Raw genomic sequence first — 17180 nt, 5'->3', positions numbered from 1 at the left:
GTGCTTGTGACAGCACAGGATGTAAACATTAATTGTGTACTCCTTGGCTGAGCTGTTACATTAGTTGGCTCAGTGGTGCTAGGTGAGCGTGCAGTAGATGCATGTTTCCTTCTGCACAGTGATACGGTTGGTAAGTGTAGTTCGGTGGAAAGAAAATAGTTTCTACGTGGAACTGCTTACAATGAACTCTGTGGATTATTTTGAGTAACCTGGTCAGGATTTCTGAAAAGAGACATTACTGTTGCATTGTTTTCAAATGTATTTTTTGGGCATTTTGAGCACAACAAGCCATGTAAAAGATCCACAAATGCACCCACATTGAGACGATAAAAAGCAAGGTGGTAACTGAATTAAACAATTATGGGAGCATAGTCTAGTGTGCAGACTTTGTTTTTTCTTCACCCAAAGCCAAGTGACATTTAGTTCCATTATACTGGAGAGAAGGCAGACATCTCTACAGACGATATCTACAGAACTCGGCGACTCACACCAAAACAATCTAGATTGATAAGTAGTGCTACAGATAAGAGGGAACATATTTATTGATTTATTTGTCGTGGATAAATTGTTCCTTTAAACACCTAGCTGAAGAGATTTTTACAGTCTGTCATGGCACTCAAACCCATAATCTTGCAGTCACAAGTAGCCTCTCTTAAGCTATTCATTGTTATGTTTGACTTCAGTGGTTTGCACTCCACTTCTTCGTATCGGTTTTGAACACTTGAGCCAAAAAGCTTTCTCAGAGCTCTACTCTTCAGCATTTAAGTCACACAACTACATCTCCGCGCAGTTCTATTAACAGGCAACACTGACAGCCACAGTTCATCCGATGAATTCTAATCCCACAACTTCAGAGGCTGCAATTAACACTAATTGCATAGCAGACCACCAAAGCCCCCAGCAGAATGAATGTGTATTGTCTGCGATATTGAATTCTCCTCGTTCCTATATTGTGTTGTCCGAGGCACCAGCGGTCCTGGGTGAATAGATAACCTGAGGAGTGTGTGCGTGTTTGCGTGTGTGCATGTGTTTCCCGTCTGTGTGAGCTGTTGATTTGTCACCCTGAGGTCAAGTGGATAGTGCGACAATCTCCCAAATGCAATTAGGAAGTGGCCGGCTATCTGAAGGAGCCCAGAGAGAGTGTGATGAATTGCTCCTGCATGTCTCTCTTTAACTGACTGTGAGCCTGCTGTGACTGTGCCGCTTAGCAAATGCATGCACACAGACACACACATCTTATTGAATACTATCCTGTTTGTTGCATTTCAGACTGCCAAAGAGACTGTACGGAAATTGAGAGAGGTTGATATTTCCTTACAGTGAGACTTTTCATTGTAGAGTTTTCAGGAGGGGAATAAGGTGGGAAAATAGATGTTCATGTTTTTGGCAACATTCAGTCATTAAACAACATTTCAAGAGTTATTTTCAGTTGAGGCTTGATTCTGAAGAGCGCTGTAAATTATTTGTGTGCTGCCTATGGGCCATTTTTGATTTATTTTTGTGTGTGTGGGTGTCTGTGTAAAGAGGCGCTTTCAATCAATACTGTATATATTTCTCTGTATTCAGAGTGAGAGACTATGTGAGTGCACATGCAGCACTTTAAACAGATCATCTTATGTTGTTCACTAGCAAACAGATTTTTTTTCTCAGTATCAACCTCTAATTCTTGTTATGACTTCCTAATCAATTAACTTGCAACGTGTCTCTTTTTATCAAGTGTCTTTGGTGTAAAGTAAAGCTTTGAGTGTAGATTTGAAAAGCCATATGTCAAGAAGTGACAAATCTACAGAGGCACTGCTGACATTTGACAACTTATCCTCAATTTAACTGCCTGCCGCTCAGTGTCCTCATCGTGTCCTCACCAAAAACCTTGAGGCAGTACAGAGAAAATCCCATTAAAGCCAACAGGAGAAAGGCGTAGTGGAAGGCCGTGAACCCTTTTTTGTTTCGGTCCTCATCCTCTCCTTCCACCCTCACTCATACAAAACTAAAACTCCAAAAGCAAAGGGAAAAGGAATAATTTTTCTAATGATCAGCCAGTGTAATTCATTTTTATATACTGAATCACTCTAATGTTAAGAGCAAATTCAGTACAAAGTAAATTCACTGTTAGGTTGGGGCAGTATGTTTAAATTTTTCCAATTTGTCAACCCAAACCACGCTTTTGTATTTATTCACCACAAGCTCACTTGGCTTTTTTTTTAATGAATAAATAAACAAAATAAATTCCCAAATTTACTACAAAGGAATTATTGGTTTATCTGTTTCCTTTTTAAACTTAAAGATACAGCTATGCATTTTCTGAATTTGCCAAACCTATAAATTTCCTTAAGTCATTGAAACACTCCTACTTGACAGAAACAAAATAAAACTCAGAAAAAAATGTCATGGATAGTCACCAACTCTGGTTTGGTAAAACAGAAGAAAGGAAAAGAAAAAAAACTTTATCCACTGAGTTACCAGTAGATGTGAGAATAGGCTGATGCTACACACAGTTTCCCTCCGTGTTTTCTTAGCCTTTACTGGCTTCTTTATGCTACTTGGTTAGCTGCTTGCTGAACGAGAGTCTGTCAGTGTTTTGGTGCTGTGCCAGCTTCCTGCTGAATAGCTGCCCGCTAGGCAGTGGCTCTGACTTTTCTTCTGAGACAGACTATTAAATTAGCAAAATACAATGACAAAAGTGGTCATTGTGTGTTTTGTCTTTAAAGTAATAATCTATACATCAATATCATTTCATGCACACAGTAAAGACTATATAGATTATCATTTTTAATTGCTTTATCGCACATGACATTGTATTCATCAATGCATGTAGCCAATTTATGAATGATGGTATATTAGGACCTCCCACCCCCCACCCACCCACTTTCCATTATGAACTAAAAACTGTTAAAAATACATTCAAAAAACATGCTGACATTATTTTTGCAAATGATATTATTTCAGTTAAACTTAAATAGGTGCACCTGCACAATCAGAAACAATCCAACACAACAGCCCTGTAAAAAATCTTAACTTTTTAAAGTTAAAAAGTTCATTTTGACTCTGTCAGAACTGGCGACTTAACGGAGGCTTCCTCTGTGGTATTATACAGAGAACAATTTTTTAATATTCTGCCTCCGCTATGTATGAATGTAGGGAATTGCATTAGACTGTGCAGGTGTACCTAATAAAGCTCACTGTACATGGAACAGCAGGAGCCTAAACATATGTTCATAAAGGCTCAGTCTGAGGCTGCCATGACATTGCAAACACACTCTGTCAGCTGGAAGAAGTTTTAAAGCTTAAAAAAGTTGGTTCTTCAGCCTGAATGTTCTTTTTCTTCAGAGAAGTTAGCAGGGACAGCTGGAGTGACTGAAGCTCCAGAGCAGGGGAAGACTTATAACACATGCCCTTGTTTGCTCAGTCACACACAGCCATGTGCTCCAAACACCACTGGAGTATTTAGAGCAAGGTGCTTCTTCATGGTGGAAATCTTATGTCTACAATGAAATGCACAAAAGATTAAACCTGGAAAACACAAACCTCACCAAGGATCCGGTGCCACTAAATACTGCAAATTTCTGAACATAATTTTGAATGCATTTTTTATTTATTTTTAAAGACTCTTTTAATATAATCTTAATATTTTCAATATCCTGTTGGCTACCTGAAGAATCTTGTGTGAATAAAATTTAACATTTTAAATTTCAGCATGTAAAACCACAGAGCGAAGCAAAAGCTGAGACAATAAAATCTCATTGAAATGTTGGACACTGTGATGAAGTCCTACACCAGTGAAACTCAACTAAAGCCTGCGGACCAAATCTGGCTCCCTACAGGGTGGCGGGTGGGCCCTTTTTCTAATGCACAATAAAAAAAGTGCAAAAGTGTGCATAAAACAAAATCAAAATAGAGCTTGATTATCAAAACATGGATCCCTCACACCCCTCAGCAGAGGTCCTAGCTAAGCCTCTATTAAAATCCTAGAAATGTCCCAAAATCCTAAAAATAAACTTAAAGCTTAGAAACATCTTAAAATCCTAAAAATGTCCTAAAATCTGAGAAACATCCTAAAATCCTAGAAGTGTCCTTAAATCCTAAAAATGTCCTAAAATATTTGAAACATCCAAAAATCCTAGAAATGTCCTGAAATCCTAGAAAGGTCCTAAAACCCTGGAAACAAACTTGAATCCTAGAAATGTCCAAAAATCCTAGAAGTGTTCTTAAATCCTAGAAACATCCTAAAGTCCTTGAAATGTCCTTAAATCCCAGAAACGTGTATGAGGCTGCTATGTTCGGCTCCTGGCCTCCTGTCATTTTGCAAAAGTGGCCCCCAAGCAAAGTAAGTTGAGTATTCTTGCCCTATAACCCCAAAGAATTTTTCATTTTAATCCATAATGTGTATTTTTGGAGCACACTGCGCGTAATGTACAGTAAGTGTTGGACACATGCTGTATATTGTGTGTGTAGTCAGGGTGTATCTGTGGGTCAGTAGTGGGATGAAGTGTAATCCAGTGATTAATTAAACGAGAGGAGCAGGGGTGAGTGTGAGCTCAGTACTGAAGACAGGAAAGTGAAGCAATAAGGGCTTAAAACCGCCTGATACTCTGTCTGCTTAGAAACTCACTTTAATCAAGGTCTTACAGCTCCCCTCACCACACACACACACACACACACACACACACACACACACACAGTCAAATCTTGATGCTGAAGCTTTGATATCTAATGCTCTACACAGAGACAGACAAACGGGCACAGACACACCAGATGGAGTCACAACAGTATTTGATTAAGCAGAGGAATTAACATGATTGAATTTCCTCTTTCTGTTGAGGCTTGACTGAGAAACAGGGCTCACTGGAGGCTTTCACTGCTTTGGAAAGTCACTCCCTAAATTTTCACTGTGCAGGTCACAGAATCACAATCACGATGGAAGGTAATACATCACATCCTTAACTGCTAAAATCTAAAGAAGACGGATGTTTCCTTTTGTAGTGCGCTAATTGGTGATGTGTTAGGTAGTCACTCTGGATATAAATTCAGGGCATCATTCCTCGCCCTAATTTGTTTCCACTCGTCTTACCTGTCGGTCACATTATTGAACAGCATGACATATTCTTTCATTTACATGCTGATGATACACAGTTGTACCTCTCCTTTAATCCAAAGGACTTTAAGCACCCTGTCTATTTTACGTAATTGTCTTTTTGGCATCAGGGGCTAAATCGCCCAAAACCTCCGGTTGAAGATAAAGAAAAAAAGTTAAGTCATAGTTCTGAGCCCCATGTTGTCTTAATGATACTGTATACTGGGTATTTTATTCAGCATGTTGTTATAGATATGATGAGGGCTTTTTTTGAAGATCAGATCTGTAATTTCAAAGTTATGCATGCCTTTGTGACATCCTGTTCAGATAATGGTTTACCTACAGGTGAGTCATCTTCACAGTATGTCATCCACATCTTGATCAAGATCGTAAATTACATCAGGCAACATCTGTGCTTTGCCTGCTGTGTTAACGTGTCTGCTGTGAAATAGATGTACAGTATATGATAATGGCTGAATCCATCAGTGCTGTTAAATCACCTGAAAAAATACCTTTTCATCTTCTTAAGCCGGGTATACACTTTGCGCTTTTGGGCTGTCCCAGATGAAAGATCACCAACATAAAAGAAATGTGTTGATATCTTTGGTCGTGGCGTTGGTAGATGTCAACAAATACTTATTTCGAGCTGTCACTGCAAAAATGGCATGCCAAGTTGGCATCCACATCCACATTCTCCTCCGCCTCTTCAGAGTTTTTGCTACATATACAAATGCCGCTATAGCAAGGGCTCAATTCATGTTTGTTTTCATTTTTCTCTCACCACTACAGATGATGATACATGCGTAACGTTTTGCTCTTACGCATTGACATTGATGGACGTACGTCAATTCAGTAGACATTGTCATTGCACGGTCTGCACATATTAAACTTGATGTTGTTCCCAAGTTTATTAGATCAGTATCACACAGTGTAACTTGCACTAAACTTATAAGGCTGCTAAAATCTCACAGTCTGAAGGAGGCTTTAAAGGACCTTTCTACGATATTCAGAACATCAATATAGCAGCAAACAAGTATTTGTTGTTTGAAGACATGTACCCAATTTGAAATATTTTTTCAGTGATGTACCCCTGAACGAAAACAAAACATCACGGTAGAGAAAAAATTTAGAGGTGTAATGCAGCGCTGCACCATTAGTGTCTGGTTTAGTAAACAACAACCTTGCAACTGAAAAACAGTGAAATGCTACAGTTCACATGTATAGAATCCATCTCTAAATTTATGTCAAACTGATTTTTTGTAATCATGTCGAAACACTTAGATGGCATTGTAGATCCATCATACTTTTTCTTTTTGATAAGTTGCACTCATTATTTAGTTGTGTAATTATATTAAGAATTATTCATGGCTTATATTTTTTAAACTAACATTAGAAGAAAACATTTCGGTGGATGGTCCGGCCGCTCGTGCATGTTAGTGCATGTGAGTCTCTGTGAGTGTATCCTGTTGGGTAGTTCGTAGTTGCTGCGGCTGGAGAGTCAGAGGGGCATTCAGTCCAGAAGTCCTCTCTTCATTCAGAGCAAAATATTAGCTGTTATATCATAGGTGGATATTTCATTAGTGTTGTTTTAGTTTCTTTTGACTGAAAATGTATACAAACAACTTTGTAAGTCTGCTTTGAATTATTTCTTGCCGTAAGGCTTACAAGTTTTCATTATTCATGTGCATATTAGTATTCAAATCTAAATCAGTTTGGTTTCATTTTACACTTTTTAGAAGTATTCATTAATTTTCTAATGACATGAAAATGAATTCTATCAAACAGGATTGTGAGAAAAATGCAAAGATTTAATGTGGCACAGATTATTTGCTGAAGAGCTTTTTTAAAACTTCAATCAATAGAAGCAGGCGCCCAAACTTAAATTACAAACTCATAAAAGTGCTCGCGTGTTTCCGAAAGTAATCACAACAACCAAGTTATACAAAATAAAATATACCAAGAGGCAGTAAAAATATCTATATAAATGAATTCAGGAAAATGTGTAAACTTGAATCATCAGTTGGATTTAGTTTTGGATTAAATCCTTATTCTAAACACAGTTTTTGACATAGCAGTTTTTCTAACCTTTAAAAAAAACAGCCATGGATATAAAAAATGAAGTGTAAGCAGTTGTGAAATGCAACAAATATATATTTAAAAAAAATCAAAGAAACTAAATGCTGTCAACTACTGTTAGTTACGGTAGGAATAGACAAATTTGTTTTGGCTCCTTTTGACAACGTCTTAGTTTGTGGAGCATCATTTTCTCATTAACTGTATTCATCTTGGCCGTCTCCATTATATTGGCAATTTAACATCCCGTGAAATACATGTTCTCTGACAGCTTGACATTTTCGGTCGATGCAGTTTATGCCGCTCAAGCTTTCTGTGGAGTACCATCTATTTAAGATGAATGTTATTATCGAACCCTTTTTTGCTGACTCTTCCACTTTGCTTTCAATCTGCCATGGCAACAGGCCAACTCCCAGAAGCAAAAATCTATGATGTTTACTTGAGAAGCCACCCCTTTCCCTCATGACGTATAGGCCAAAAGATTAGACTTCACTCCATCCATACACCACAACGGGGTGAAATTATAGTGTTCCCCCTGGTTCGGGCTGCTGAGAAACTAAGTGGCAGGAAAGAAAATGTGTGCATAAAGTACACATTTGCTGACACAGTGGGAAACCCGCTGAAATCTCTGTCATTACCATTTACATATACATTGGCACATCACATTCCTCCTCATCCCTCTCTCTCTCTCTCTCTTCTGTTGCTCTCTCCACCTTCCCTCCACTCCACGACTCTGTTACGTTTTCGTGTAAAATGCAATCCAGAAAAATGAATTTACCACAACAGATGGAGCGGAAAATGGATTTGCATCCAACCCCAAACTGTTAAGTGGAAGCACCTTTTCTTGCTCCCCACCACTAAGTCAAGGTTTATGTATAAAAGCAGCACTGCATTATAATCACTGGTATTTCCAAGCCAGATGTCTCTCCCTTTGGTCCCATCTAAGAGCATATTTTTTCGGTTTATGCATATGAATGTGTAAGTACAGGCGGGATCAGGGCCGTGCTTATCACATTTCTTCCATACTGCCTGCTGTGTTTATTTTTCTGTACATACACATCACATACCACAGCCATATTGGAGACCTTTTCACTTCAAAGGAGTCAATGCGAGGACCTGGCTTCTTGAAAATTGGTTTGGGATCAAACCTTAAAGCCCACTGTGCTCGGCTGTGTCATTATTTCACAAAGAGGGGTGTGTGAACATTTCAAACAAGTTAAAAGGAAGTCAGAAAGACAAAATAAAAGTCATGACGATGGGGTATGAAGACAAGGAAGGACAGAAGTGCGAAGACGCTGTGGCGAGAGAACTTTGTCTTTGTATTTGTCAGTGGGGTTTGAGCATGCGGGCAGAATTCCCATAGCTAGGAAGCTTTTTGTCTCTACTGTGTCCCACTTTGTTCTGAGAGATATCAGCCAGCGCAGGGTCAGAGCGCCGCAGCTTTTTGTCTCCTGTGCAAGGAGATTTCCCAAATCCCTGAAATGAACACTTGTGCATAGGATGAACTTTACTGATGATTCAAGACTCACACCCAGATCTGCACACAGAAAGACACACCTTAGGCAAACACAATGCACTCAGTGCATACACGAGCACTCTGCAGACACGACAAATTTCATCTTTTGTTGAGCTGGCACAGTTTGACACATATCAAAAATTAGTTTCTCTTCACTACACCCCAGGAACTGTGTCCTGTGTTTCTTTGAGCAGCTCATGCTGACAAAGATCACTGTTCAGAAATGAGACTTAGACTGAAATTTGAAGTGATATTCATGCTGCAAAGACAGTGTCATAAGTGTGTGTGTTAGTTTTTACTTCATTACCCGTAGTTTGATCCAGTCTCAACTATCTGGTAGCGACTGCTGGGTTTTAGAAAATGACAGGGAGAAATAAAGGCGGAAACAAACAAAGCAAAAATAAAAAAAGCTTTTACCAGCAATGTCATGGAAGAAAAATTACTGAATGAAAAAAAGAATCCACTTATTAGAAATGTTTCCAATGTTTTATCAATGTTTTCTCACGCAGCGTCGATCCGAAATTAAGTGTAATCTCAGAATTTGACTCTCAGTCTGAGTCAGATAGTTGTTGTGCTGACTGCCTTCATATTAAGCGCCCAGAGTCCCCAGTGTCTGTCTATTGATGAGCCACATGCTGAGCAACATTTTCACCCTCTGTTGGGAATAGACATGTTGGAGCCTGTTTTGTTCACATGGTTCATTTATCTTTTTTTCTTGGACAAAGAACAGGGACATTCAAGATGTCCGACTGACACACAAACTACTTTACTCCTCCAAATTGTCCAGAAAAATCAAAGTCTTCAAAGTGCTGGCACTTTTTAATTTTCACTTGATGTTTATCCCCCCCCCCCTCTCCAACTGTCTTCACACTGTTTTTGTTTTTCTTTCTTGGTTTTTACTGATGACATTGGTGTACACAAATTGAAAGTGTTTGCCTTCATTTTTGGCACAAAAAGAGAATAAACAAGTTTTGGCGGCAGATTCTCACCAACTGTACCAAAAAAGAAATTTTCTAGGAAGACTCCCTGCTAAAGATGGGAAATACTGCCTAGAAACACTTCACCTGCTGTGTTGATTTTTTAAAAAATCTTTTAAAGTAAATCACATCATTTATGCACCTTTTTTGTCTTTTCAGGGGAGATTTGTGCCTTTAAGATTTATGGTCAGGATGCTCCGTTTGAGGCAGTCGTGTTGAATCGCACATCAGGAGAAGGGGTCCTGCGGGCCAGTAGTCCTGTGGACTGTGAAAGCCAGAAAGAGTACACCTTCATAATCCAGGCCTACGACTGTGGGGCCGGACCCAGCGGGGCCGACTGGAAGAAATCCCACAAGTGAGTCAACCAGTGTCTGTTCATGTTGTGGGTGTGTTAGTTTAGCTGTTAATAAGACAGATCTAATCAAACATTATTGTGTGTTTTGTTGCCCAAACAAATGATTTTGGTTCCCACACCTTGTTGGTGATGTGGAATTAAATACTTTTTTGATTATTTAAAGGGACAGTTCACCCTAAAATCGAAAATACATGTTTCTACTCTTACCCATAGAGCCATTTATCAGCCTAGATTGTTTTCATTTGAGTGGAGTGTTGGAGATATCGGATTTATGTCCAATATAATGGAACTAGATGGCACTCAGCTTTTGGCGCTGAAAGTGCCAAAAAATACATTTTAAAATGTCCATTACAGAAATCATGAACTGGTTACTCAAGATAGTCCACAGACCTTGTTGTGAGCAGTTTCATGTAGGAAACGTTTTGTTTCTACCTAACTATACCCATCAACCGTATCGCTGCGCAGATGGAAGCGTGCATCTACTCATGGATGTGACAGCACAAGATGTAAACATTAATGGTGTCCTCTTCGGCTGGGCTGTTACGTTAAATAGCTTATTGGTCTTAGATGAGCAAGCAGTGGATGTACGTTTCCTTCTGTGCAGTTTCTCTGTGAACTGTCCCTTTAACATTATCTCCATATGTTTCAGTTTTCAGTGTTGTGTCCTGTGAAGATCTAACATGTTTTTCTTTTGCAACACTATCCAGTCTTTTATATACCAAAATGTTTTTTATATGAGTCCACATTCTTTCTGCACATGGTTGAGAATACTACAAATGAAATCAGTAAGATTTCATTTAAAATATTTTTTACAGAAAACCATTAGAGGTCTTGCCTAAGTACAGTCAAAAGAAATCTCAAGAAAAAATTTGCCAAGTATTTGTAGGTTTACAAAAGAACAGTAATGTTTTACAGCATAATGTTATAAGCAAAAGCTTTAAACATTTTGTGACTTTGCCAATACTTCAGCCACTGACTATTTGACATGTTTTCTATCTCTGCATCTTTCTTTCTTGCTGCATTTAAACTCAGTTATGACAATAGTAAATGTCAGACCCTATATTAAAGCTGTCAGAGGCTGCTAATTATTCTTTTTCACAGCATTTTTCACTTGTTTGGCTGCCAATGTATTTCTGATTTAGAGTGGGTGGAAAAAGTACTGAAACATGACATACAACCAGATATTGACTTCAAAGTATACAAATGAAAATTACAAAGGCAGCTACACAAATGAGTCATATTAAGTTCTCAAAAAAGTATCAAAAATCTCGACAACATATGAAAGACGGAGGAAAACTTTAACAAGTTGAACCTCACCAACAGAAAAAGAAAGACAGCACAATATTTATAACTTAATTTTTATCACCAGAAATTAGCTACAGCATTATAAAATGAGTTCAATTAACATCTATCCGACAGTGTTAACTATCATTGCAATTATGAAACACCACACTGTTGTGCTTGACTGCATTATACTGATGTCGTGTATTTTACCCACTATTATACAAATGAATATGATGTTTGCTCATGGTTTGGCATACCTTTCAACCACGACTTGAACTGATCTCAACTTGTTGACTCAACAGCCAAAGTGATTTGTCCAGCTGTGGTTTTAAGACCCTGCTAGATAGTTTGTTTGCTGTCTTAGCTATTGTGCTTGCAAACATTAGCTGAGAAAAAAAGAAGCTAAAGTGTACGTTCAAAAGCACTGTAATGTACCGGTGTCACAGTTACACTGCTTGTTTCTGAATACGCAGATATTGTAATCAAGACCACGTCTCTAGCTAAAATATTGTCAGCAACAGATATATTAAAACATGTTATTTCTAGCTTTGATGTTTTTATTTTGTCCTTATCGATGTGTCTGCCATGTTGTCTCCTTGGCTGCCGAACCTGCACGTGCATGATGGCCTCTTCTGCAGGGGAAGGGCTTTGGAGCATGGATGTATTAAAGAAAGTCTGGATACAGCCATGGAGGCAGCTCTGTTTATTCCTATGAGAGCTGCTTATTGGTGCATGAAGCAACAAAAGCTCTTTTTTCGGATATAAAAGATCTACGGGCCTATGTGGCATCTGCACCAGAGACTTGCGGCGGCTGAGCTCAGCCGAGTGTGCCCGAGCGGGTAACTTCTGCCGGTGGAGCAACTGACTTCTGGTTTAGGGCTTCACTAGCTTGAATGGCAGTCTAAAAAATGTACTCTTTTGGCTCTTTTAGATTTCATTCGGATGGTTTAAATCTTGGTAGTGAAATGAGTTGTTTCGTAGGAGTTTTGACGCTCTCCGAAAATTATCCACAGATTTTAGTCTCTTTCCCATTGTAAATCAATGGCGAAAAGTCTTTCTGGGCCCTTAGGCATCATGTGACTGACCTAGATGGTGTAATTCCACTTTTGGCCACTATGCAAAATTGGCATCAGAGCCTGGCGCACTTCCTGAGGGCTTTCTTAGGAGGCAGGGCTGAAGTGCAGCAGAGAAAGAGGAGGAGGAAACTGGAGGCTGTACCCTTTCAAAATCTCAGGCAAAGTCCCTCTTTCTGGAAGAGGCATCTCGCCCTGGATACTGTCTGTTTACCTCGCTCCCCTCTGAAAGCAGGCACACGACATTAAAAAGGAATGGACAGACAGGCAGCTTTTTTCCAAGAGCTGTCACCTCTGTTTACCCTCAGCCTTGCTGCTTGAAGAAAATATTGGCATTGTACATTTCTACAAATCATGAATATATTGCATTTGCAAGTTTCATTCAGCATCATATCCCATAGTGATATGATATATGAGCTAACTTTGTCATGTTGCTGTGAAGGGAATGGTAGATGGCATGTTACCTCGGCGACATGCAACTGACAAGTTTTTTGGTTACCCTTCCTGGTGTTTGCACCAGTGTTTGTGGCAATAAACGCTGTGTTTTTAGCGGCATTCTGCTGCATTTCTTAGTGGTGTTTGCGACACAGGACCTTGATGTTTTTCACCAGCTCATCCTTGCCTTTTGAGCACCTTTTTGGACACTAAAAGGCCAAAAAAATGTCTTTTCTAGACCATAACCAAATGATAGCTCTGCTTGAACTTAACCACACCTTCACAAAAGCATTGTTAAGAAATGTAAAGTTTCCTTGGATCAGCTTCGTAATAATGTATAACAGGGTTTGCAGAAACATACACTGAAAACATTTTTGCTGGCAATTGGGTTGTTTCCCTCCCATTGCCAAAGACTGAAAAAGAATGACTGCTGTGAACAATAACCTTATCGATCCATTCACACACACACACACACACACACACACACACACACACACACACACACACACAAAAATTCAACTATACTGCACATTGCAAGCATGTTTTGCTTATACCACCCTATGTGTCACATTGTTCGCTTCTCTTTATATCTATATTTCTCGTTCTATTGTTTTGCCTTATTAGGTTGTATCTGATGAACTTTTATACTGCAAACTCCTGAAGAACTGCTCAGTACATTTTAATTTTCTGAAAGCACAATGACAATAACACAATAGTAATTTCTTAAACAGTTTTAGGTATTTATTTTTAAAAAAGTTTAGAGGAAAAATACCTTCATTCTTTAATTAGACATTGTCTTTACTGTTGCATTGCTCTCTTAATTCTTTTTATAATTTTCTCTTTTCCTCAAGATCTGTCAGAATGGCAGCAGTAACAGCTGAGACTTTCATTCCTGCTCTGAGGATATGTCCCCTTAATAGCCCATCAGTATGTCCCAATGCATGTGTGCGGCAGTGCTATGTGAATGAGATTGACAGACAGTCAGAATGGCATGGACAGCAGCAAATCAAACCCTCTGGTCTTCAGTCAGAGCTGCTAAAATAAGCTGCTGTAGGCTCGGTGCTGAAAGGAAGAAGAGAAGGAAAGCGAGAGAGAAGTTTATCAGCTCTGGGATCTGTGATGAATTCCACCAGTGGATGATGAATGATGCACAGTGTACGTGTGTGTGTGTGTGTGTGTGTGTGTGTGAATGTGAGTGTGTGTGTGTGAATGTGAGTGTGACATTATCACTGCATGACATTCTAAATAGGCCTCATTAAGCTAATGTCATTAATTAGCCAGATGTGCTTCTTCAGATACACCCAGAGTTGTTGTCAGAGAAGGTCACTGGTGAAGAAAATTTCATGATATGATCTGAATTATCGCTTCATTTATATACTTTAGCGCACAAATGTTATCAGAGTGCATAGTTAATAATAGCAGTCCCTTCCAGCAGGTGAGAGTGTTTTATGTTTATGTTTGCGTCAGACTAAGTGGGAAGGAGGAAAGAAGGTGGAAATACTGTGAAAAACAAGCTGGCTTTGCAGGGTTTGCTGGGGATGTGTCGGTAGACAAGCTTGTTAAATAAAAGTTCGATTGACATTAGATTATAATTGGAACCCATCTCACAAAGAAATACCAATAAACAAGACCTTATGTGAGCTACCTTTTAAATCAACTCTTTTCAATCCTGTTTTTCCACAGATAGATCTGTTTTCTCTCTAAGCACTGTTTGTCTCTCCTCTGTTCTTCAAATAACCACTGTCCTTAAGATACACAGTGAAATGCTTTAGGTCTTAATTAATTTTAATCATCACTAATGACTTAAAGAGATGTTACTTTCTCTCCTCTCCCCCATCCTCCATCCATCTCTTTTTTCCCTATGTCCTTTCTTTACCTTTTCTCCATCAATCATTTCCACTCCACTTTCTTTGCATCCTTCCTACTGTGCTCCCTCCATGCTCCCACCGTCTTTCCCCCCATCCTCCTCTCAGGGCCGTGGTTCACATCCAGGTGGATGACATCAACGAGTTCTGCCCTGTTTTTCGAGAGCCACTTTACAAAGCATCGGTAACAGAGGGCAAAATCTACGACAGCATTCTGCAGGTATTTAGATTATATATTTGAAAGATATTTAGGTAGCTCTCGCACATTATGCATTGTTGTTTTATTGTTTGAATCAATCTGACAGATGACTTTGCAGGTTAATATTGTTTAAAGGGGATGCTTTTCCATATATGCGTTTTATGTATAATGTTGAAATTAGGGATGTTCATACTACACATGGCCGAAGTTTCAAATAATGAGATAAACGTATGCAGAGGTAATCCCCGTGAGTCCAGAGACACAGAGATAACCAAACACTTGGTAACACTGACTAATCACTGCAGAGTGAGCTTTTGCGGCATCTGTTGATGCAAAAGGCAACTACTGTTGTACAAAAAGGGAGAAAATCTACAGGTTATAGAGGAGATGGATAAGTCAAATAAACTTCAGACTTTCTCTCAGGAATCCACTGTTCATGTCCACTGGGAAACCAAAAGTCAGTCCAGTTGTTTTAATAATGACATAGTGTGCTCGTAGGTTTACCATAATTTGCTCTTGACATATGTCATGTGATGTTTTATCACGAGTAACCAGTGTAATTATTTTAAGAATGTTTTTTTCTAAACTTTATGTTTTTGTTGCCTACACCTAAGGAAGTGAACCTAAAAACTGTTTTTAACTACATTATAGGTTTAATTTGAAAAAAGCTATGCATTTAAGAAACAGATGCTGCATAATTCTTATGAAAACAGAATTTAATTTTTTTCAAAAGAGACATGTAATGACACGCCATAACTAAAACTACAAAACTGATGAAGGAGTGGTACCTACCAGGTTGTGCTTGGTCACTGACCAAATGTTAGAATTGGAGGAGTTGGGTGTGAAAATGTGGTGTTTTGACTTAAAGAGATTCTGAATGGAGCATTTCAGAAGGAGGATGAATACAGGTGTTTCAGCACAGACCGTATGAGGAAAATAAAGGGTTTTTTGAGCATTAAAGCATGTAAACGTGTTCTAGTAGAAACCTTAAATACAAATACTAACTAGAAAATTAGCATAATAGGTCCTCTTTAATAATACCACAAAAATAATTTGGTTAAAAATGTGGGATGTTGTAATTGTCTACAGTCTTGTCAGTATTGTTGGAAGAACTGGGAGGAAACCTAATCTTGTCATGTTGCAGGTGGAAGCTTGGGACCAAGACTGTTCCCCACAGTATAGCCAGATCTGCAACTATGAGATTGTCACTGCAGGGACGCCATTTGCCATAGACCGCAACGGTAAGTGTGTGTGTGTGCGTCTGAGAGAGTGGACCATAGTTATCTTGCAAATGCTGATGTGATTAGGTGTGAAGTATGTGTCTGAGAGAGAGGGAGAAACTAGGATAGCACAGTGAGGGTCAGTCTGCATGCCCAGAGGCTTTATTCATGGGAGGTTTTTATTAAATTGAATTTCATTGAAGGCCCATTATCAGTGTGACACACACACAGAAAATTGTACAGCAGGTCATCTCTACGGATGAACTTTGAACCGCTGCTTTTAAAGCAACATAGATGAGAAGTATTTAAAGTGCTCAGAATTTGAATATGAACAGTAGCAGCTACGTAATAAAACATCATGGTGAGATTATATTCTCAACTGAAACAATGTAGGGTGAAGGCTGTTATTATAAGGATGATTTATTTTACATTTGGGTTAAAACTCATTTCAACCTTACTTGAGACATGCTGTAAAATTGAAATGCAGTAATAGCTGTGAGGCTCTTGCCTCACTTGAATGGAAAACAGCACAGTAAATGTCTTAATGTAAGAAGAAAGCCAATATTTGGCTAAATCTGCATATGTTCTCTCTATAGTCTCAGTCATCTAAACCTCATATGCAGTGTGTGATTTGTTAATTTTTATGTTTAATGTCTCTTTGTATCATGCAATTCAGTGCCATGTAACAGGAATTGATGAGTAAAATAAACTGATTGATGTATGCAAAATATTATAGATATTTTTTGCACCCTTGGTTTGGATTTGAGTGGGTATTTTTGCTCAAAAGATGCTCTATGCTGTGTCTCCTTATGGTGCTTCACATCGCTGCTTTTAATAATTGCCATAGTCTCAGAACCTATGATGAGACATGCTGGTTTTTAACTGTAGGTGGGAAGGATGAACATGTAAGAGTCTGTCCATCCTTGATTAAAAGCTCTGTTACCGCTGCCCTCTTTTCTCTCTTCAGAGCACGGCATGTGGAAATCTACTTTTTTCTGGCTCACTTATTTCTTCAACTGTTTACTTTCTTGTCTCTTCTGTGGGTGGACCTCACTAGCTCAAATTTCAATACTTTCAAGAATCATGGATTTATTACTGAATGTGCGTGCTGG

At 38.8% G+C, this 17180-nt stretch overlaps 1 protein-coding gene across 1 annotated transcript in view; it reads left to right on the top strand.

The window, feature by feature from the left end:
• Nucleotides 1-17180, top strand: part of clstn2a (calsyntenin 2a) — a 203972-nt gene that overhangs the window by 129111 nt on the left and 57681 nt on the right. The window contains exons 3-5 of the mRNA XM_088085388.1: nucleotides 9797-9992; nucleotides 14758-14869; nucleotides 15993-16089. Of these exons, the coding sequence (XP_087941514.1) occupies nucleotides 9797-9992; nucleotides 14758-14869; nucleotides 15993-16089 (405 nt within the window). The remainder of the gene's footprint in view (nucleotides 1-9796; nucleotides 9993-14757; nucleotides 14870-15992; nucleotides 16090-17180) is intronic.

Source organism: Plectropomus leopardus, chromosome 12 (genome assembly GCF_026936395.1).
Source record: "Plectropomus leopardus strain MGB_pleo_1.0 chromosome 12, ASM2693639v1, whole genome shotgun sequence".
NCBI classification, from domain to species: Eukaryota; Metazoa; Chordata; class Actinopteri; order Perciformes; family Serranidae; genus Plectropomus; species Plectropomus leopardus.
Note: the sequence above shows the minus strand (reverse complement) of the source record. Positions and strands in the feature narration are given on the sequence as shown.